The 24,013-nt window shown below is 35.3% G+C and overlaps 2 protein-coding genes across 34 annotated transcripts; both read right to left on the bottom strand.

Moving 5' to 3' along the window:
* Positions 1-391: 391 nt before the first annotated feature.
* On the bottom strand, positions 392-4,704 carry LOC112732591 (G-patch domain-containing protein 1). Of its 2 annotated transcripts, none has more exons than XM_025781350.3 (12): positions 4,217-4,704; positions 3,131-3,367; positions 2,977-3,061; positions 2,824-2,900; positions 2,709-2,733; positions 2,523-2,616; positions 2,359-2,425; positions 2,020-2,095; positions 1,511-1,692; positions 1,116-1,343; positions 917-1,033; positions 392-784 (listed from the first exon to the last, which is right to left on the bottom strand). In XM_025781350.3, the coding sequence occupies exons 2-12, from the start codon at positions 3,206-3,208 to the stop codon at positions 728-730; spliced, it is 1,086 nt and encodes a 361-aa protein (XP_025637135.1). In that variant the 5' UTR covers positions 3,209-3,367; positions 4,217-4,704; the 3' UTR covers positions 392-727. The 2 variants fall into 2 exon arrangements, with proteins under 2 accessions (XP_025637135.1, XP_025637137.1); XM_025781352.3 differs by having other exon boundaries at positions 2,523-2,610.
* Positions 4,705-10,211: 5,507 nt separating this feature from the next.
* LOC112732590 (probable mediator of RNA polymerase II transcription subunit 26c) lies at positions 10,212-16,049 on the bottom strand. Of its 32 annotated transcripts, none has more exons than XM_072212239.1 (17): positions 15,734-16,021; positions 15,556-15,617; positions 15,376-15,423; positions 15,267-15,289; positions 15,114-15,196; positions 14,952-15,019; positions 14,796-14,845; positions 14,645-14,682; positions 14,414-14,544; positions 13,878-14,202; positions 13,620-13,742; positions 13,281-13,338; positions 12,527-12,771; positions 12,184-12,338; positions 11,061-11,573; positions 10,838-10,954; positions 10,212-10,457 (listed from the first exon to the last, which is right to left on the bottom strand). In XM_072212239.1, the coding sequence occupies exons 4-9, from the start codon at positions 15,285-15,287 to the stop codon at positions 14,526-14,528; spliced, it is 279 nt and encodes a 92-aa protein (XP_072068340.1). In that variant the 5' UTR covers positions 15,288-15,289; positions 15,376-15,423; positions 15,556-15,617; positions 15,734-16,021; the 3' UTR covers positions 10,212-10,457; positions 10,838-10,954; positions 11,061-11,573; positions 12,184-12,338; positions 12,527-12,771; positions 13,281-13,338; positions 13,620-13,742; positions 13,878-14,202; positions 14,414-14,525. The 32 variants fall into 32 exon arrangements, with proteins under 32 accessions (XP_072068340.1, XP_072068342.1, XP_072068331.1 ...); XM_072212241.1 differs by having other exon boundaries at positions 10,838-10,938; XM_072212230.1 differs by lacking the exon at positions 15,267-15,289 and having other exon boundaries at positions 15,734-16,049.
* Positions 16,050-24,013: the final 7,964 nt, after the last annotated feature.

The following is a 24,013-nucleotide window of genomic DNA, read 5'->3' as shown; positions in this document are numbered from 1 at the left end:
TTCTTTCCTGATGCTCCTTATTAGGCATTGTTTGACTTTATGATTCTTCTATGTTGTCTTTTCCTGCTTCTCTTGGGATTTCTGATTCATGGTTCGCGTCTTCCCTCAAAACATCAAACCTCGTACTTGCCTTTGAAGGTTGCTCCTTCATTCCACTAATTCCTTCAGGGGTGTTGATACAAAACTTGGGGTTTTTAAATACCTCATTTCTGGGGGGCTATTGATAGTGGGTAGACCAAACAAACAACAAAGAGAGCGCCCACGAACGAGCAGGCACTAGGCTTTAAAGTAGCAAAGGTTCTAGTATTACAAATTATGTTGAGGAGAAAGGTTCAGGTCCAAAAACCGTTGCACTCGAGGGTTCTACGAGAACTGAGAAAGAAACAAGAGATAGAAACAACACCTTATGACCTTATCATTCATATCTATTATATTTTAACTGTCCAACTTGGTCACAAACACAAAAGGCCCAACACACAGACCTTGCCAACGTAATCATGCTCCCTGGATACCCGAGAGATTTTAAAATAGTAAAATATCAATGCCAATTATTCATATCCAGGTAAGCAAAAAAATGAGAACAAAATCTCGCAAAGTGCTATATAATTTACTACATCGGTTGACAAATCTTAAGTAACAAAATTGGCCTCCAATAAAATGCACGCTGCCATCTTTCTCCCTCAAAATACTGCAAAAATGGTATCAAAATTCAGATATTCAGTTTCTCTTAAGATGCCAATCGAACTCTTTTCCCTTCAATACAAAACTTCCGACTCCCTGTAAGCTGCACTCAAAGGACCAAACAAAGCATGTCACCACTTGGTAGAGAATACATGAAGCAATGATAGCATGAACGTTTGAAGGGGGTTAGTTTGATTAGTTTTCCACAAATGATGTGTAATACAAATATCCATACCTTTTGTTTCAGGTAAGCAATAGCCTCTTTTTTCGATGAAAAGTTGGACAAAACCGAAGATGAATGCTCATCAATAAGGGCTTTGAGCTGTTTCAGTTTCAATGATTCTCCAGGCACCTGTATTAAGCCAGTGATCAATCATCAATTCAACAGTGAGAAAGGGAAGATGCAGAATTGTAATAAAATAAATAGGCCTCACCGTTCGTAAAAGTTGTTTACACAACTTCTTCAGCTTCACTTTGGATTCAACAACCTTTTCTACTTTGACTAAATTGTTGTGTGTTTGTTTTTCCAAAGAATCAGTATCATTAGATCCTTCATCATCACTATTATCAAATGATGTCTTTTTACCCTGATAATAGCAGCCAGCTACTTTTTTGGGCCTGTCCTTTATGCCTAGTCCTTGCTTTCCGGTGGTGGATTTGTCCTTAGTATAATTAGGATCACAGCATAGTACGAAAAATTAAGATCAGTCCAGCCTCACAAGCAACTGTAGTTCATAGCTCATAATTGAATATCCCATGTGACTAATATTGTCATTTGATTAAACGTTATGCAGCACATTAAAAAATTTCAGGGTAAGGAAACATATACTTGGACTAGGTTGTAGAGATTTTCTTGATCTTCTTCATGAAATGCAGTTCTCTCCATCCTGTTTTTAGCACCTTCAGATGTAAGGAATTTTCTCTTCTTTAATTCTGCCCCAAGAAATCCACCAGAAACAAACCCATACTTATAGCCCCACCACTCTGGAGGAATGCTTGGATAAGCAGGTTCTGTGCCAAAACAATAGAAACGGATTAAGGATCCAAGAATAAATAAATGACAGAATAGAAATACCAAGGACACAATGTACAGGTTTAGGATTAAGATTTTCAAAGAGAGTACTTTAGGCTGTGGGAGAGTGCTCAGTACTAAGTACTAATTGATAGCTCTTAAGAGTTTAATATGATCAATTATTTTTTAAATGGAAGATAAGAGGTCTTGACAACATGCAAAATAAGGAATGAGGCTTTGATATGAATGTAGTATTATAATGAAGATATAATGACGATATACATAGTATAGAAACCTCATTGCAAATTTGTAATTTTAGATTATACCTTTAACATTTTGAATTTCAGATGCCTTTAACAAGTCCAGTTCATCATCAACGTCAGATACTTCACCCTTTTTAACCTATTATCAACAAAATCCCAGACAATGTTAAATCAATTAATGCTGAAATATATTGTGGGGAGGCTTGACTTTAGAAAATTGCTACATAACCACACAAAAGTTCCACATCCATATTACACAGAACAACCACTGCTTAACACTCGGATACTAATATAAAAAAGTAATGCAACATTCCCTTTATTATCAATATCATCATGTCAAATTGTGGATTTGTGGCTACACTAAAAGAAATGGTTTATCCATGCTTGGAGTTTGGAACTTACAAGAATTCCTTCAAGATCCTTTAAGGAATATTCAGAGACGAGCTTCCCCCTCTCTCTTCTCTTGTATCTGAGCATAAAGAAAAGCAAAAGAAATATATATAGTTAACTACACAGTAGAACCCCAAAAAGAAAAGGAATTAAATTGAAAGCGCATCGACACAGACCTTCCTTGTGGTCTGGTAGCTTTGGAGACAGAGTCCTCATCATCAAAAGGTACACTAGTCTTGGTTCGCACATTAGGTTTTCTTTCCTCTATTCCTGCCAAGGAATGACAGAAAAAAACATTAATGAGGCATCAGAATGCAGTAAAGTGGACATTTTGTTGGAAATCATAATTGTGAATATGATACCTGAGTCTTCAACTTGTGGAGCTTGCTACAAATCACATGTAAAGAAATATTTGAGTCATCAAAGTAGTAGAATAAGGACCAAAAAGCGAAACCATGAGTTGAATGTGAGACATACCACTTTCAACCTTTTGAGGATATTATCAAACTGAGTAGTGTCAAAAGCCCAATTGTTTGGCTTCTCTAAGCCAATTCCTATTGAAAAATAAGCACAAGCATAAGCAAAAGCATAGTATAGAATTGAATTTAGAAGAATGACGAGAAACAGTACCAATAGTGTCTTGCTTGTTTTGAACACGGACATAGCCTTTGATTCCCTGCTTCTCTTTGCCAAGGCCTTCACCTTCTTCCCATCCCTAAAATCAAATCAAATAACATTCAAATTCAAGGAAAACAAAAGAGAGAGAAGAGAAGCAGCAGCGCACCATTTGCTTCATGAGGCGAAAAGCAGCGGATTGCCTGGCGACACCGACATAGCAGACAGGGGATTCAGGTGCCGCCATGCCTGCCAACTATTCTTCTTGTTGTGCAGTTATGCCGCCGATTCTGTGTTTGGTTGTTTGCACAATACAAACTTGTGTTGTGCTTACATTCGTGGCGGGTTTCACTTTTGCTCCTGCGCTCTGCCCTGCCTTCTCTCTAATTCACCGCACCACAATTGCCTGTTCATCGAGTTTTGGTCAATCCCATTAAATCATATGAATTGCTGCATGTTCTTTAATATCTACATTGCATATACAAAACTTCAAGATACAAATAGGGAGTTAAACCCCATTTTGGTCCCTGAGATTGGCGAGCTACACTGATTTGGTCTCTGACTTCCCAATTGTTATAATTTGGTCCCCAGATTAAAAAAAGTGCACCAATATAGTCCCTCCTCAATGCAGTTAGTTTGATAGCTCAAATCTTGTCATGTTGGACATATTAAAACGACGTTGTACACTGGCGCTTAAAGAGCACTAAATGATGTCATTTCAGGTTTGAACAATACTAAAAGGGTGGGGTATTACGTTTTAGTATTGTTCAAACACTCAAACGACGTCATTTAGTGCCTTCTTTAGCGTGACAAGGCTTGAACTACGTCACTAACGGTGTTGAGTTCCGGCAACGATGATACACGAGGGACTAAATTGGTACACTTTTTTGAATGTGAGAGACCAAATTGTAGCAATTGGGAAGTCAAAAACCAAATCAATTGGACTTAACTCTACAAATAGGCATGACAACGATAAATTCAAATTCAACAATGGCACAAGAGGAACAGTCATTTTGTTTAATCATCCTTAACTCTGTTTGAAAACAACAACAAACACAAGTAATAGTGCTTCTTCAGCAACAACACCCACAATCATCTCATCATCATTAATCACAAATTAATCAGCACCCTCAACAACATTCTTGCTATAATAATCGTTCCAATCTTCTTCATCAGCATTCCTTTGTCTTCTATTACCACACTCCATCAAGGTCAGAAGACACAAACGCATTGAATAAAATCACAGAAGACTTACGGAAGGACGAGTGGCGAACGGCGAAGAGGATGACGAACGAGATGCGACGAAGACCGGCGAAGATGCTGCTGCCGCGGCGATGAAGACAGGCCAAGATCTTGCTGGAGGCGACGACGGAGACCGGACTGGAAGCTGCGATGAAGACCGGGCTGGAGGCGGTGACGTTCAGGCTGCAACGAGGGAAGGGGACGACGATTCTGCCTCAGCCCTCAGACGCGGGAAGACGACGATTTTGAGGTGAAACCGTGAGAGTTTGAGACGGTGGCGGTAAGAGGGAAGGAGCGTGGCAGTAAGAGGGAAGGAAGGTGGCGGACGTCGGTGAGAGGAGAGCCGGAGAGGTTCGAATTTCTGGGCTGGAATTGTGAGAGGATTTGAATTTTGGAAATGGAGAGAGTATAAGGGTGACGGCACTGAGAAAAGGGTGATAGGGTTAGGGTTTACTTTCTCAAAACAAACTAGTGTAAAACCCACATATATTGGTCCAGTGTAAAAATTTGTTAGTACATGTCTGTCCGTATTTATTAATAGTAGTATATGTCTATTGATTTTTTTTTGGTGACAGTATATGTCTATTGATTGATATTAATAATTGTTACTTTTAATTTAAAAAGTTTTCGTGTATAAAATTTTATTATCTAATATATAAAATTATTTCAATTTATAGAGATCAAATAATTTTCTTATTTTTATAATTCATATTAACATTTATTAAAAAAAAAGTTATATGCTAAAATCTATTTTATTAATTTTTTAAATAATTAGACACCATTATTTTAAAATTAAATTGAAAAAATCATATAAAAATTATATAAATTATATTCCTTCAGGATAAAATAAAAGCTAAAGCAACAAGGGGGAGGAAACTCTATAAAAGCAACAGGAATCACAAGTAAATCTACTAATCATCTGCAGCTTCTTACTAAATCTTTGAACTTGTGTTACTGAAAGGATGGAAGATTTTGGGGTGAGAACAAACCACACGTTTTCAGTAGAGAATGAAAATACCGTAAAAATAATAAAATAAAATGCAAATAATTAACTTTACTCAATAAAATTATATTTTTATCAAACCTTTTGAAGATACTCTTGGTTTTACTTTAACTAACTAATTACCTCTTTTTAAAAATCTTTAAACTCAAAACAAATTTTAAATATAAAACTAGTCACATTACCCATCTCCCAGCCACATAATTAATTCTTAGTCAAAACATCAATTCGTAATCACTTTAATATATTCACAAAGTAGTAGTATAAGCAAGAGATTCAATTCAATATACAAGCAAGCCAAAACAAGACAAACAACACAATCACAAAGAAATAAGACAAGCAAGCGCAATCAAAAGCAAATGTGCAAACAACATGATGCATGTCTATCTCTAACGCAGGTTACGAGCTTATGTGTCGGTTGCCTACCCGCTCCCGTCATTATCCGGGCACGAGTCCCAGATATGGCTTTCCAGATGCATACAGTGTGCTTATATAAATCTTACGGTTAGGCCGCATACAGTGTGACTTTCAATGTGCTTACATCTAGAAAACAGTTCTCAGTGTGTGAGCGTCCCCACTATACATTTGGCACTAAGATCCAAACAAAGTTGCATCTGCTCTCCTGTGACAGACAATCTCTTAAAGCTTTCTCTTTATCCTTGTTCTCTGCTCTTCTGTGGCAGAGACCCTTTTAGTTTATATATTCTTTTAATATTTGTTCTCTGTTCTCCTATGACAGAAATTCCTTTTTTTAATCTTTAAGTAACTGTTCCTGCTCTTTTGTACAACGTGGGTAACTGTCAACAATTAACTCCACATGTTCTTTTTCTTCGATTATCTTTATCGATTAAATTCTACATGTTCTCCTCGACGAATCCTTTTCAATAAGGATTACATTCTTTGAAAAAATATTTATCGTACTTCAATTTCCATGTCTTCGAAATTATATTTTTCAACCAACAATATCCCTAATATCTCAAATCAAGTAAAGTTTTTGCTGTACATATAAAATTTTGTACCTTCCAAAATCTATCTATATACTTATATATCTTTTGAAACTGTTTTAACTCTTAAATTAATAAGTAGTTTTATTGTTTTATAATATAAGTCTATCTTTTAAGTATTTTAAAATAATATTTGAATGAGATTTATCTATATTTTATATCGATAGATAATATTAAATTAAATTTAAATAAAATAAAAAAATCGAAGTCAGACTATCTGATAAATCAAAATTTAATTTTAAAAATAAAATAAAAACTGTTAAATATACTTTATCCTATTAAAAATTTTAGGACATTACTATATATAAATGCCAAAATTAAAAGAATCTACGGTTAATTTGTTGGTAAAAAAAATATACTAATTAAGAAGTTAAGTGAAAGAAAAAAAAGTAAAGCTTTGAATTGGTTAGAAAGAACAAAAATGCAATGCAATCTAACATGCATGAACAGAAGTACTATAGTGAGGCGAAGATGATTAGAACAAGTCTTATAATGAGGCGAAGTTAATGACAGTATATTTAAAAGAATCGAATCAGCGTGAATTCAAAGAAAGAGAACGGTGGTTGAAGTAAAAGATGGGTCGATCCCTTCTCTGCTCTTCCGAGTAAACTTGAGACTCTAGCTATATCAAAGATCACTTATGGCAATGCCGGTTACCACTTTTACAGATGAAAGCACCTTGTAGTGTACAATTCTATGAAAAAATTCAACCGTAATCATGACAAGTCTATCAAAAACAAAATACACAATTAGTTTCTGATAAAAAAAAAAGAGTAAAGTATCGTTTTTGTCCCCAACGTTTGGGATAAATCCTATTTGTGTTCCTAACGTGTAAATCGTCCTATTTGTATCCCTAACGTTTGTAAAAGTGATTTAATGTTATCCTGCCGTCAATTACACATCATGAACGCTTTAGTTTGAGTTTTAAAATTTTCTTTTTGAAGTTAGAATACAAATGTCTGGGATAGAATCGATGATCTACTCCGAAAAATAGCTCATTAAATGTTGAAACTAATTCCTACAACATTTACATAATTCACTTTTCTAGGGACATAATTGAATCTAAAGACAAATAGTGGGTATAATATTAAAATCGAACAGATCCAAGTGAGACCTAATTGAGAATGAATACATTCAAGTGAGAATAATTGAAAAATATAATCTGATTTGTTAGTATAATTGATAGTAGGATAATATTGAATCAATTTTATAAACGTTAAGGATACAAATAGGACGATTTAAACGTTAGGAACACAAATAGGACTTATCCCAAACGTTGAAGATAAAAACGATACTTTACTCAAAAAATTAAAGAAGCAACATAGAAGTAACTCCAAAAACACTACCTTAACAACAATGATAAATCATCTCCTTCTAAATTTGTGAACATTTCTAGTTTTTTGAAACGGTCCCGCTACGTTACCAATAGCATATCTGCCAATTTCTGCCAACTCTTATTTATAATTGTGTTTTATGGAAGTATTTTCGTGGATGTATCTAATAAAAATGTCTTTTTTATGGCTATGTTTAATAGAAGTGTCTTTATAGATATATTTTCTAGATGTATCTCTTTATATATGTATTTAAAATATAATAATTAATTATTGTTGGCAATAAGTTGGCAGATAACATGTTGATATCCTATACTTTTCCTTTTTGAAATTGTTCTTCTATTATTTCTGTGTGTAGCAGAACAACAACATAAATAAGTTTAGAGACAATCTTCATCACTTTCATCTTATGTATTTCATCTCTCAATAACCATGTAAACACTCATGCCTAATATATATTTCCGTCTTGTCACATATTCAACATGAAGGTTTACCCTTCACTAATGTGTACTTTGATTATGGATAAATTATTTTATTATGATAATATAGACAAGTTTAATTGTTCGTCTAATGCAAGATTGATGAAGTTCTTGAAAAAATATTTGAATTCACATGTATAAATACATACAAATATATAATAATTTTGGTGATTTAATTTTAGTGTATATATAATATTTATACAAATATAAAAAATTAATCATCATACATTTATGTATATTTGTATGCATTGCACATATAATATAGTCTCTAAAATAATATTTTTACAACATAATAATTAATTTATGTTTTTGTAATTGAGTAATCAACTTTGCCATAATAAAATATTCAAAAAATTTTATGAACGTAAAATTTATTCACCAATGAATTTTTGTGTTTTATTTGTATCTTGACTATAAATGTGAATTTAGTTTAATTATATTATTTATAAAATTTAATTACAATGTGAACAAATTTGAATATATTGATTATGCAATTTGTTTATAAATATAAATATGAGGCCATTTTATATTTCGATACAAGTGATAGATGTTCATATAGTATGGTCAGAAAATTTTTATATTATGTATAAAATTATTTACGCATAAAGAAAAAAAATAAAAACTAAGCAAGTCAGAATATCTATAAGTCTTAATTCTTATGGAAAATCAACACAGAATTTGGATAATTTTGTCAATAATATTATTATATTTTGTAGATAGTTTTTTTAAAATATTGAATTTTTATTTTGCACTACAATATTTTTGGTCTATTACAACATATGTTTAAGAGCCAAAATTTAGTTGCAGTCAACTTCATGTGAAGTTGATAATTGAGAGCCGTTAAATGACAATTTAGTCAGATCAGTAAAATTATTTAATGGTTCTCAATTATCAACTTTATATGAAGTTGAATACACGTCTGCACCTGGGCTTTTACCTATATATAAACAACGTTTTATACTAGTGACAAAAAATAGAGCTATAACAAAGTATTTTTTATCAACAGGCTATAAGTGATGTCTTTTAATAAATTAGAAGACACTTATCAAGTGTTGTCCTATCAAATACACATAAACAATTATTATAAAGTTGATATATTATTTTATTTAAATGTTGTCTTTAAATTTATTTTAAATTTTATTTTTTAAGTATTGTCTAAAATTTTTAATGCCTTTCTCAACAAATAAATCTTACAATTTGTACGTGCCAGTTTGGATTGACTTTTTTAGTGAAAGAAGTCCTTTTTTTAATAAAATATTTTTATTCAATTTAAAACTTGTTTGGATACGTCTTTTAAGAAAAGTACTTTTATTTAAAAAAAAATAAATTATTTGCTTTTTCTAAAAGTTAGCAATATCTTACTTAAAAAAAGTAAAAGACGTTTTTAATACTTAAAAACTCTTTTTAAAACGTCGATTTAAATGTGAAATAATTTTTGTCTATTAAATATTTTTTAAAAGATAAAAAAATAAATATTTTTTTCAAAAATCAATTTAAACGGACCTCTATTTTAAGTTTTTAACTTTGATTTCCAATTTTTACCAATTTTAAAATAAAATAAATCCAACTTAATTAATTTTTTTTAATGAGCAACCAAGAAAAGGGAAAAAAGGCGAAGCAAAAGAGCAGAAAAGAAAAGAAAGAAGTAAAAAAAAATTAGGTTTCCAATAGCAAGAGAGGACAAACTACTTCTGGTGGCTGGTACCAAAGGTGAACCTCATCAGCACCGTTACCTGCGGATCCCATCTTTGCCAACCGATCTGTCACGACCACAACTAAAAAATGAATTAATACAGACAGATTTACAGACAGATTTAGTCTTTATTACAGACGGATTTTTGATTACCGACGGATTTTGTCCCTCTGTAAAAGCCTCGTCGGAAATTATTTACCGACGAATTTTTTTCCATCGGAAAATTACTGACAGATTTTTACCAGTTACCGACGAATTTTTCCTCTGTAAATTCTCCATCCATTTCCCGAAGGCGACGAACTTTCCGACAGATTTTCCGTCTGTAATTACAGACGGATTTTCTGACAGATTTTTCGTCTGTAATTTGAACCTTGGAAAATCATCTGACATTCTGATTACAGACAGAAAATCTGTCTGTAAATCCGTCAGTAAGGTTTTTTTATTTTTCCAATTACAAAATAAACTTGTTTTCATACAAAATAAATATAAATTTAATACAAATTTTTATCTAATTTGTATTCGAATATTTATAATATTTCAAAAAATAAACAAATTCATCGTATTTATCAAGCAATTCAATATAATTCAAAACATAGACAAAATGTATTGATAACATTGTATTATATGAGAAAAATTACATTATGCAAATCTCTACAAGCCAATCAACCAGTATCCCACACATGCTTTGAGTAATGTCGTGTTGCTTTATATCTCTTAATGCAATTAGAAAAGGGATACACTTCTTGGCTGCAAAAATTTTAAAGTACTGCATGTCAGTAAAAGTACACAGCAGAGAAAAATACATGAAAAAATGTCAATAATAAAAGTTATTCACTTTGTTATGGCACAAAAAACTCATTACTCAACATCTTTAATGAAAATTATGTCAATTGAAAGCATAAGAACTAACCATGATCTGTACAATATGAAAATATTTCAATATATAATTTATTAACTCTTAAAAATAAAAGACCAAACAAACAAGTTTTATGGAAAGAAAAGGCCAATGAGCACAATTTCAATCCAAGGTTAAGAGTCTATATAGAAAGAGACATTGTCAAAATCCATATGCATGCAAATATCCAAACATGCATAGATGCATAGATGTATGCCCTGTAATTAGTTACCTGAAGATGATAGCCAGCAAAAAAGTAATTGTCGGAGTCAAGTTTCTCATAGCTGATCCAAGAGTGTGAGAGTTGTAGCTTATGCCAGTGAAAACACAATTCTGCATCATAGCTATGCTGTAATGTATATCTCAGCAACAAAAGGTATCATCACTGAATGAGAAACCAAAGATATAAGAACAATTCCCGAAAATATTATATTTTAGCTACTTTTGGGGCATACCCAACAAGGGCAAGGAGGAAGAATTTGCAAAGAACCGAGAAAGGAAGAGGTGGTATTGTAGTTCTTCAAAACAAAGGAAAGGAAGAGAATTAGGTAGAGATGGAATACAGTCCAATCACAAAGTTGGAGATCTGATAAGGGAAGAAGACAAAAAAAATCAATCATAATATTAATAAAGAAAGCAGATGGCAGAAGCAAACAGGAAGCATTCTCCCAGTAAATGTTATGGTAGCAGTTCTATTTTTGCTTGATGCATAATATTTTCACATCTAAACCAAACCAGTAACTTAGTTTTGATTATTGAAATCATAGCAGGAGTGCTACACAAGTCAAAAGTCAAAACTCAAAAATCAGGGTTAGCATCTATCTTGCTGAAAAAATCATCAGGGACTGGATTCAAGGAACATATCATTCTGTCTACAACAACATCCGTCTCCACATTGAAATACTGTGAGTAAGATGAGACACTAAAAACTCCCAGCCAGTTAGTTGTTGGCTGCTGCTCAAATGATTCTGCACCGATCAACAAATTAAAGATCAGTGAACGGCATTTTTTTGGACAGGAATGAATGGCACTATTATGAATTAAGTTGCAATAAAAATACAGAATTGGAATCAGTTTTGTATTTGACTGCAGCATAAATCAGCAGTATGAATCTTCTCTAGGTCAACCGATATAACAGAAGATTGCTTAGAATCTAGAAACAAAGTTAATTAGTTGGGAGCCATATGCTCAAGTTCACCCCAACTTTTCAGACTCCCAATCTCATCCTTGGCCAAACACATGGAAGAGTGACAGATTTGGAAATGACAAATTCCCTCAATTCAGAAAAAGGGTAACAGATTAATCCTAGCATAAAAAACTGAATGATGAAGGACAAATTTGTTACTTTCAAATCCTGAGGAACTAATTTGATGTCCATGTTTTTGGTTAGAGACAAGATTGAGGTTTACCTTTTCTCCTTTGATATAATCCATCCGTCGACAAAAAAATACTAAAGACATACCAAGGTATGTAGCATGTCAATTGTCAAGAATATAACACCAGAAAACAAGAGCTACAAATAGAAACATGCATCTCATATTTGGTTGTAAAGAAGTATGATAGATAAGTTTGACATACCAGCAGTTTGAGCTGTAATAGGTTGATATACTTGTCCTCTTCTTCCTCTTGCATTGCTTGGAGGGAATGTTTGCATATTTGCCAAAGGGGTTGCATCCATTATCAGGGGAACCAAGCTTCAACGCAAGGCATTACAATAGGAGTTTACACTGATGCTACACAATGAAAAAGTTTACAAATAGATCCTGATCAAGTTTCAACAAACAAAAAGAACACGATGATAAGGTATAATTTTTCTTGTTAGTAATGTCAGTTAGAATCAAATACAAAAGCCACCAAGGGCGAATTCAATCCTGCAGCTCAAATTTGTGTTTGCTAAGTTTCCGTAAAGAAATTGGCTTACAACAAACATGTAAAATAAGGAGCAAATTTGGCGGTCTTTCTCGCTCTTCTCCTCCAACTGCACTCGCCTATGGCCGAATTGGGAGTGCAGTAACCACTATCATAGATTAGTAAACTTCTATGGATTCTGAAAGTTTGGGAGAAGCGAGAACTTCCAAAGGCGACAGATCTATCCATTAAGATGGTTTTTTCTTTCTGCCAGTTTGAGAGATGCGCCTCAACAGTTGAGTTTCCCTTTTCATCCCTCTGTAAGAAAAAAATCAAAACCTTATCACAAGTAGATAAAGTAGATATAGAGATAGTAAAGTAGCAGCAGCATCAAAAGCAAAATGGAAGCAACGATGTAGAATGCATTTGTCTTCTTCTGCATATATCAAGAAACCAGTTAAATGAATTCAAACGAATTACATTAAATAGATTCATTTCCACCACATAGTTGGACAAGGCATTAAGGAGTCTTTGAAAATTCACTCTCTCATTATTATGCAATTTGTCAAGTTAAATTCTTCAGGATTTCTGAATCTTTTAAGATTTTTCAGAATGATCCTCTTAAGGTAAATTAAAGAAAGGGATAGAAATTATTTATATATTTTAATTAAATTATACGGCGACCTCTGGAGAAAGGTTTCCTGCTTCCAGTGCAGCTGTGTACATCACAGAATTGGTGCATGAAGAATTCTGACAAATTGTCAATGTAAGAAGCAGTAGCTACCAATAACGTGCAACATTTTACAGAAAAGAAACTAATATCATACCATGGAGTCGGCTTGCTGCAGGACCGTCATTAACAGGAAAACAACTATCTGCTAAGCTCTGTAGAAAACAATTAGAGACAGATATAAATTGTTTATACCATCAATTCAGCCCTTGAATACTTAATAACATAGACAATTTAACCTCTGAATAACTAAATAAGTCCATTGTGTTCAAATGATTTACTCAGTTTGATAAATTTCCCAAACCCACATAGCAACTGATGTTGCACTTGTTTAGTCCTTCAAGGGCTAAATTGTCAACTTTTCAATCTTTTGAGATAAATTGGTGGCTTGAAACAAATCTGGTCAAAACAAATGAATAGACAGACTGATGCACACCTTGCACAGATGTTTATTTCTTGCAGCGACAGCAGGATTACATTTTGATTTTTTCAACCCAAAATTGATTTCAATGTCACAGTGCAATGCGCCACATAGATCTGCTCAGCACTGGCTCTGATTCTGGATCAAGCACAATGTTCTTTCAGTTAGTGATGCTACTACATGTCTACATGTAATGTTGAGCAAAGAAAGCCATAAGTTTTTTTTGTTTCTTTCAACAGAATTTCTAGTTTTAAAATTCAGGCAGGCCAATACCCAATATCTTAATATCAAAATGATAAAAGAATACTGCAGCCTCTTCTTGAAATCATCGCTACATCTTCTGAATATCCCGTTCCAAATTCGAGAAATTAACCCATACTTCTTACTCTTCTTCTTCTTCTTCTTATTCTTTTACTCCTCTCCATCACCAACAACAGCAGTGGCACCAACACTTTCCTCTTTCTTCTTCTCACATTCTCCAACTACCTTATTCAAGAATTCCACCATTTTCAGCCTCTTTGTAGTTTTCTTGAAGCTGCTTCCTTGCCGAAGCAAGCCTCTCCGCGTCAAAATCTCTATCTCTTTGTTCTCTCTGTCTCTGGAATTAATATTCAAAGCAACAACGTGTGAGGAAGAGATTAATAATAACACCCCCATGTCTATGATGCATTTTCCCCTACGCCCCACATTTATTGCTTTTCTTCATTTTTTTTTAATTTTATTTTCATACTCCGTGATGTTAGCAACAACATTTGGAGGGTTAAGACACTTCAAAAACGGTTATAAAAACATAATAATCACAACCGTACATTTTGGAAGGCGATGGAAGGAGTAGGGACTGAAGGTGGCGGCGTTGGTTTTGGCAGAGCTTCTTTGCAGGGAATCATTTTTGGTTTTGGTTCTGCCTCTGAGGTGTTACAGTCAGACCCAGAACTTCCATCTGTGTTAGCATACAAAAGCAAAAAAGCATTATTGTTCGCCAAAATCCAAAACAACAGAGACACACACAAAAAGAAAATTTGAATAAGATGCACAAGTACTCATTGTGTGGATTTGGCGAGTATGCAAAATCAGGAATCTGCAAAAAATAAATAAAAAGGAATTTTAAAATAGAATATTAATAACACCAAACAGGGCCTTAAACTTTACCATGATATAAAAAATAAAAATAAAAAAAGGTCCAAGAAAGACCCGATGATGCCCGTTTTGGGTGGTTTTCAGCGGTGGAGAGTCACCATCAGCTGCAAATGTAAATGCAACGCCAACAATTATCATCAAACACTTGGATTTCTAATTCCTTAACTAAGAAAAATGTCCCAAAACATTTGAGTTGAGGTTTGGTTTTACCCATGAGAGAGGCTGTTCCACCCGGTTGATTCAACCTCACCCACTCAACCACAATTTCCTTCCACTTCCTGCAAATAAAACAGCTCAATCAAGTACACTGAAATTATGATAAGATTAATTCAACTTTGACAATAAAAAGAAAAGTAGTGTTTAATCAACAACCTCACAAGTAGCTTCACCAATCTGCGAACGTCATTGGAGGAATGCTTCCGCAACCGATTCACGTGCCTCCCAATGTCAGTCTCCTGCAAGGAAAAACCAAACACCATTATACAGGAAAATAAAATTAATTCAAAAAAAAAGAAGCTAAGTTACCTTCAACGCTTGGAACAACATCTCTGCCACCAGTTCAACAAGAAAACTTATGTGTTAATAACTACTAACATTTAGATGATTAATATGAGGAAAAAATAGAATTTTATACCTTCAAAATAGAAGATCCATCAAATTTAGTACTATATTCTTCACGGACCTTCCAAGTCATAATTAAGAAAACCTCAGGTCACCAAGTTCAAATAGAACAACAAGGCAACATACAATAAACAAGTTTCAAGAGCACAATGACAAAAAGAAATATAAAAAACTATAGAAAGCAATGGCCTACCATGAATTTTAGGTAAAAAAAGCTTTGATTGCAGAAAATAATTCATCAAAATCAGAGTAAACCTGCAGATTCAAACAAAGCACAAAAGCAGAGTATGATAAACCTAAAAATGGCACAGAAAAATTGAGCCCTAAGATTTATCACGAAGAATATAATCACAAAATCAGGATATATATACCTGAAATTTGAGATGGTTACGAGAAGAACTGAGAGAGCGAGTTGAGATTAGATGGAAGAGGAGCCAGAGGGAGCAGATGCGATGAGAGCGGCGGCAGAGAGAGCTCTGCGACGATGGGAGTAGATGTGACGAGAGCGGCGACGGAGGGATCTCGTGCGACGCAAGGGATGACAGAGAGAGATTGTGCGACGCAACAGCGACGGCGGCAGCGACGGAAGAAGCAGAAGTAGTAGCCACGGAGAGAAGAAGTAGCTCGTGCTATGGAGAGAAGAAGCTCGTGTTTGATTTGGAAGAAGCTCGTGTTTCATTTAGGTTTAATTGAATATTTCCGACGGAAAATTTTAAATTACAGACGGATTTTCCATCTGTAATAATTTAATAAAATGCACCGTTTTTGTCCATTTAATTACAGACAGATTTTTTGTCCGTAACCATTTTTCACGAAAAAAAATTAATTTTTCCGACAGAATTATCAACGGATTTTCTTTTTCGTCTGTAATTTATGCTAATTTTTTTTTTTTCGACAAAAAATCCCTCTAAAATTCCGTCTGTATTTCCGTGGGATGAAATCCGTCTGTAATAACTATTTTTCTAGTAGTGGACATTAGCTTCTCTTGGGATAAGCTCAAAACAAACATCCCAATCTCTTCTCAGCTTCAATTCAAAGATCAACTGTATCACTTCTTTATCAAGATGTCAGAGCGGAACCTGCCAACCACTCACCAGCTCAAAAGCTACTGCGCAATCTGTCTCACAAACAATAAGCTTATGACCCGCCTCCCAAGCCCAAGCCAATAATCCTTTCCATATACTCCACAACTCCATCCTGATGATACTAGATCCAAAGGAATTTGCTGAGCATCCCATTACCCATTGACTGGAGCTATTACAAATTACCCACCTAAAACCTGCACAATCATCTCCCAACTTCACACTCCCATCACAATTTAACTTCCAAACACCAGGTTCTGGCGGAGACCAAGAAAGGGGTTTTAATCCCTGGATACAACACATTCAATTCTGAGTTGTATATTCAAAATCAACCATCCGTCTGCAAGCCTTGTAAGCAATTGACCCAGAAGATCCAAAAACTCCTTGAAAATGACCAATATTTCTGTCTTGCCAAATCAACCATATTATAGCTGCAAATTTGGAACAACCTTTATTGAGGAGGCCACGCTTGAACCAATCATGCACTTCGTGAGAACCAAAGAAACTCAAATCAGAAAAATCTAGAGAAACCCAAACTAATCGTACCACTTCACAATTCCTAAAACAATGAAGAATTGTCTCCAGAAGTTGATTGCAACGAGTACATAAGGATTAATAAGAGAGATGTCACCGAAAACGCAGATATTGAGTTGGCACAGCATCATGAAGGCAAAGCCACACTAGGAGCCTCAAATTTTCGGGAACCCGCGCCTTCCAAAGCCAAAGCCAATTGATATTCCTATCCCAATTCAACTTATTATGAATTAACCATAAGTATCCTTGTTTAGCAGAGTAAAGAGAGTGCTCCCAGCTCCAACCCAAATCACTACCAGATACTAAAATATGGACTAAACTAAGAATGTCTTCCCTTAAGTCCCCAGGAATAAAAGAGCAAATCCTCTCTAAATGCCAAACTCCATCTCGGTAAACATCTTCAATGATCAAAGTAGCCTCATGATGAAGAGAATTGTTGTGATGGTATAGAATTTCCTCAAATGAATGAATTCTCGTTGCAAGTATAGTTCTACACTAACAAACAATCCTCCCAATCAAAAATTTGGTTGTTACAAGTGACAAACCCTAAAAAAGAATTAACCGAAGTATTTGAACTCCGATTCATCTCACAAGGAATTACAATAAAATGAATGATTATTGGCTATGAATATGCAAGGGGGGTTTAATTGATAAGGGGCAAGAAGTAAATGACAAGAAGAATAAATCAAGCAAGTAACTAAAGAAAGCAAGTAATAAAGAGAGACATTCATGGCAAGGTTTGAGATCATAGACTTTCCATCCTAGTCATTAATCATAACAATACTTAACAAGAATTTATCTTATTTCGTCATCCCCAATGTTGGAAGAAGGTGTAAGTTATCTTCCATTAGAGAAAGTCAAACAAGACTAGTTAATCTCAAGTCAAAAATCCTAATCAATTCACTAATTGAATTAGCAAGAGATTAGAGTCATTGAAAATGATATTAACTAACAACTCTAGATCACCAATCTAAATTGGGTATTCATGACTCAAGATTGCCCAATTACTCTTCCCAAGCCAAGAATACTCAAAATCTACTCTAAAGTCCAACCAAGCATTTTGTCAAACACTTGGAAGGCATAAAAGGAAAGCATAGTAAAAATACAAGAATAATAAATCTACCAACTACCAATTGCAAGAAAAGTAAATCAACAACTCAAATCATCAATAAGAGAATATTAAACATCAAATTTCATTAAATGTGAACCAAATCCAACAAGAGCATCCATGAACATAAAAGAGAGCATAAAAGGAAAATTAACACTACAAACCATGAAAATCAAAGAGTAGAAGCAAGAATTCATAAAGGAAGCAAGATGAAAACATGAGATTGAACCTAGATCTAGAAGAGATTAACCTAACCTAACCTAATTCTAGAGAGAAGAGGGAGCTTTTCTCTCTAGAAACTAACCTACATGATGCCAAAACTACAAATAATTGCTCCTCCCTTGCCCAAGCTTGAATTCAGCATGAAATAGTATCAGAAATGAGTTGGATTGGGCCCCAAAATGAGTTGCAAATCGCTAGCTACGATTTTACTTTAGTGAACCACGTGCTCCATCGGCGCGCACACGTACAGTGCGCGTGCGCGCCCCTATACGTCAAGCAACTATGGCAAATTTTATATTATTTTAAAGCCCCGGATATTAGCTTTCCAACGCAACTAAAACCGCCTCATTTGTACCTCTGTAGCTCATGTTATGGTCGATTGAGTGCGAATTGGTCAGGCTTGACAACTTTACGGTTCCTTCATTTCTTCATGAGTTCTCCCACTTTGCATGCTTTTCTCCTCACTTCTTCCATCCAATACTTGCCTTATGAACCTGAAATCACTTAACAAACATATCAAGGCATCGAATGGAATTAAAGTGAATTAAATTTAGCTAATTTAAGGCCTAAAAAGCATGTTTTCACATTTAAGCACAAATCAAGGGAGAATTGCAAAACTATGCTATTTCATTGAATAAATATGAGAAAAGGTGATAAAATCCCCCAAATTAAGCATAAGATAAACCACAAAATTGGAGTTTATCAAATCTTCCCACACTTAAACTAAGCATGTCCTCATGCTAAGAATAAAGAAGGACAAGAAAAGGGGTATGAACATTTATTCAATGTAAAGAAACTATATGCACCTATCTATATGAATGTAACTAAATACAAAATGATTCTACCTACTTGGTTAAAACTCAATCAATCTCCAAAAATATATATAAGCAAGTAGGGCAAAGGTCATATGACAACTCACAAACTCTACCAATTCAAATATCAAAATGAAGTTCAAATAGACTTGCAAGAAGAACGCTCATGAAAGCCGGGAACAAGGAATTGAGTATCGAACCCTCACCGGAAGTGTATCCACTCTAGTCGCTCAAGTGTATAGGGTCGATCATTGATAAACCACTATTTTATGGTTTATCTTGTGCTCAATTGAGTGGTTTCTATCTACTCTTTACCCACTTATTCATACTATTTGTATGGTTTTACATTTGCCTTCCTAATTATGTGCTTTGATTGAAAACATGTTTCTTTGGACTCATATTTGCTAATATTAATCCTCTCTTATTACCATTAGATGTCTTGATATGTGTGTTAAGTGTTTTCAGATATTATAAGACAGGGATGGCTTGGAGGATGGGAAGAAAGCATGCAAAAGTGGAAGGAATGCAAGAAGTTGGAGAAATTGCTAAGCTGTCCAGCCTGACCTCTCTACACTCAAACGGCTATAACTTTAGCTACAGAGGTCCAAACTACGCGGTTCCAGTTGCGTTGGAAAGCTAACGTCCAGGAATTCGATTTGATATATAATATTCTATAGTTCCCCTGACGCTAGGCGACGCGACCGCGTGATCCATGCGGCCGCGTCGCAGTGACGGAAATCCAGCGTGGCAAAATTCGAACCAGCGAATTCTGGACTATTTTTGACCCAGTTTGCGGCCCAGAAAACACATATTAGAGGCTATAAAGTGGGGGAATACATCCATTCATGAGAGAGCTTTCACATTCACAATTTTAGGAGTAGATGTAGTTTTTAGAGAGAGAGGTTCTCTCCTCTCTCTTAGGATTAGGATTTAGGATTTCTCTTAGTTTTAGGAGTGACTCTCAATCCCAGGTTCTTTATTTTTATTTATTTTTCCAATTTAATTTATGAACTCTTCCATGTTACATTTGATGTCTTTATTAGAGTTAATTGAGGTATTCCAGACTTATGATTGCTTTCTTTAATTTATTAAAGTTCTCGATTTATCCAAATTATTTTCATTCAAGTAGAATTTCTCCCCTTTTGTCTTTGGTTAAATAATTGGTGACTCTTGAGTTATCAAACTCATTGTTGATTGAGAATTGGAATTCTTCAAGAATTAATTCATCCACTTAACTTACCTTCATAGTTAGAGGTTAATAAAGTGGGAGAAAAATCCAATTCTCATTACAATTGATAAGGATAACTGGGATAGGACCTCCAGTCTTCATACCTTGCCAAGAGTTTATTTTATTATTACTATTTTATTTTATTCTTTTTGTGCAACATACTGCTTCCTTACTTACAAAACCCCCAATTTACAATCTTCATAACCAATAATAAGAACATACTTCCCTACAATTCCTTGAGAAGACGACCCGAGGTTTGAATACTCGGTTATCAATTTCAAAGGGGTTTGTTACTTGTGACAACCAAAACGTTTGTACGAAGGGATTTTTGTCGGTTTAGAGACTATATCTACAATGCGACTGTTTTTATGACATTCTTTACTGGCAAAAATCCTAACGTGAAAATGGCGCCGTTGCCGGGGAATTGCAAACGTGTGCCTTATTATTGGTTATTGTAAATATTTGCTTTTTGCTTATTTATTTTTGTTTTTATTTTTGCTTTTTCGTAAATTAAGAGGTTATTGGATTTTATTTTAAAAATTTTTATCTTATCTTATCTTATTTCAAAAATCAAATTTCAAATTTCAAAAATTTAAAAATTCAAATTTTAAAATTTAATTTTCAAATTCAAAATTTAAATAACCTTTTAATTTAAATTTATTTTTATTTTCATTTTTAATTTTTATTAGCTACTATGAACTCTCACCCCTTTGGCTATGAGTCTGGTTACAATTATGTTGCAGGAAGAAGAAATTACAATGAGAACAGGCATCAAGGTTGGAACAATCAAAGATGGGAGGAGCCACAAGGATTTGATCAACCCTCATGACAACAACCACCTCCAATGGACTATCAACAACCACCACCATATGCCTATGAACCCTTTCCTCAACATAACTTTGAACTACCACACTCACAAGCCAACTACCACCATTCACCTCCATATAACCCCAACCCTCAACCACCATACCAACCACCTTATGAGCCATATGAACCATATATAGAACCACCCCAATTCCAACCCAATTACTCCCAATCACCACCACTTTCCTTTGTATCATGTCCAAGTCCAGCAACCTGAGAAGCAGAGGTTCGCCTAACGGAAACAGTAAATAAATTTTAAACAACTATTCGACAACTGGAGCAAGTATTAATTCAATGGGCTTCTAGACGCTCAAATATACAAGGGTCAACCACAGCCCCATGTGGACAATTTCATGAAGGGCGTAGCATGAAGGAGATACTAGAGGCCCCAGTGGACAAGACAGAGAATGAATTCGTACTAGAACAAGTAGAAGAAGCTGTCATTGTTCAAGAAGAAGAAGAAGTGGTTGAAGACTTAGGAGATGCAGAACCTCCATGGGAAAGTCAAGACATAGAGCCTCCTTCCAAGACGGTTGAAATTGATGCTGAGGAGGGTGTACAACCTCCAAAGCATATCATAGTTGAAGACTTGGAAGAGGTTGATCAAGAGATGGAGATTCAAGAAGAAGAAGCACAACCTCTCATGCCCTTGGAAAGCAATGAAGAAGAGATTGAATTGAAAGAGAGCTACCAAGAGGAAGAGGTTGAAATTGAAGAAGCTTGCAAAGAGGTGGTAATTATCAGAGAAGAGCACAAGGGAGTGGAGCTTGCAATTTCATTAAAAATACCTCCCCTAAGTTGCCATCATCCTTCACAACATTCAAGTGGGTAAAATTCATATCCCTTAGCTCTCTAATCCCACTTGAATATGGGCTACTGGAGACGGATGGTCAACTTAGAGCTCTTTGTGGCATTAAGAGTAAGAGGAAAATGGTCAGTGGTAAGAATTGTCCTGCAAGGTTCATTATGGTTGGAAGCTTTAAATTTAAATGTAAGGGTTGGTGTAAAGCTCAACTGAATGGGTCTAGGAAGCTGTTTGACTGCTTTCGTGAGAATTCAGATTGCTTGCTACCCGGATGGAATCATGATGATCAACAAGAAGACGGGTGTAAAAGCAAGGTTTGGGATCCTGGAATCTGTTCTGACATCCAACACCCCGGGAGCCTAAGAATCTTTTTGAAGCTGCTCAAGGGTTTTACATGCCTAGTTTGGGACCCCGGAGGTTACTGGAATCACAAACACTGGTGGAGATTCCTGGATGAGTTCAAGCATAAGCCACCATAACAGGAAGCTCATCAAATGTCCAACTTAAGGACTTTAACTAAAAGTGCTAGGTGGGAGACAACCCACCATGGTATGATTGTTCCTTTTTCATTTTTATTTAGTTTTATTTGTTTTTGAGTTTCATTTTATTTTATTATATTGAACCTGGAGTTTTGCATCACATTCATATTAACACTGCATTCTGCATCTTTTCAGATTAAAAAAAAAAGAGCGCGAGCACGCGACGCGACCGCATCAGCGACGTGTCCGCGTCGCAAGGAGATGGGAGATAATATTAATATGAATAGAGAGTTTCGCAGGAGCAGCGCTGGAGGCGTGCCAATGGCACAAATCACCCCACGCGACTGCGTCGCTGACGCGACCACGTCATATGGGAATAATGGCCTCCCACGCGACCGCGTCACCCATGCGGCCGCGTGACCTGAAATCGGCGTAAAAAGGGTGTATGGCCGAAAGTTGAGCTGGAATTGGGCTGGACCCGTGCTAGTAGCACAAGCCCAGCCACGGGAACGCGTCACCCACGCGTCCGCGTCATATTGGAAATAAGGCCACCCGCGCGATCGCGTCGACCACGCGACCACGTCACCCTGTATTTTGGCAATACTGAGTTTTGAACAGAGAGTTGTGCGACCGCGAGGCTGCACTTGCGCCACTAGCACAAATCGAGTCACGCGATCGCGTGCCCCACGCGTCCGCGTCACCTAACCTTATCACGCACCACGCGACCGCGTCGCCAGCGTCGCACAACCTATCCAGATTCGTGCCAATTTTCTTATCTTTTCTTTTCTAATCCTAATTTCTTCCTTCTCTCTCCGTTCTCACTTTCTTTTTTCTTCTTCTCATCCTTTTTCTCTCTCATTCTATTTTATTTATTTGCGTACTTGCATTCATTGCATATTTTTATTTTTCTAAATTTATTATTTTACCATTGGTGTTCAAATGTTCTTATTCAACTGCTATTTCTTTTCTAGTATTATCTTGGTGCTTATGACTTGTTTTATTCTGGTTAGGTAATATTATTTAAATCAATGCCAATCTTTTATACCTGTATTACTTTTGTATTGATTTTTAATTTATATTATCTTTCCTTCCCCACTCTCTTCCCCATTGTTGCATATTCTGCACCACTGGTATGCCATGGCTTCTATTATTTTCTCACTTACATGTTGTAGCTACCATGTACATGAGACCCTTTTCATTTGGCATTAACCCAACCATACTTCATTTATTTTCTTATCTCTATTATTGGGTTACCTTTCTTCCCTTTTTCTTTCAGGATGGCCACCAGGAAGAGAACCGGAAGACGTTTACATGGGGAGACAGACAAGTCCATCTGCACAATCCTTAGAGAAAAGCAACAGTTGAAATAACCTGTCCACCTGCACATCTCAGCATGCACTGAGGACGGTGCAATCTTTAAGTGTGGGGAGGTCGATACCGATCTCCGTGGGTTAGTACATCCCTGTCTCAACACCAATGTTTTAATTTTCTTCGTTAAATTAGTTGTTGCATTTGCA

Source organism: Arachis hypogaea, chromosome 13, assembly GCF_003086295.3.
Source record: "Arachis hypogaea cultivar Tifrunner chromosome 13, arahy.Tifrunner.gnm2.J5K5, whole genome shotgun sequence".
NCBI classification, from domain to species: Eukaryota; Viridiplantae; Streptophyta; class Magnoliopsida; order Fabales; family Fabaceae; genus Arachis; species Arachis hypogaea.
This window is presented reverse-complemented; position numbering and strand designations above follow the sequence as displayed.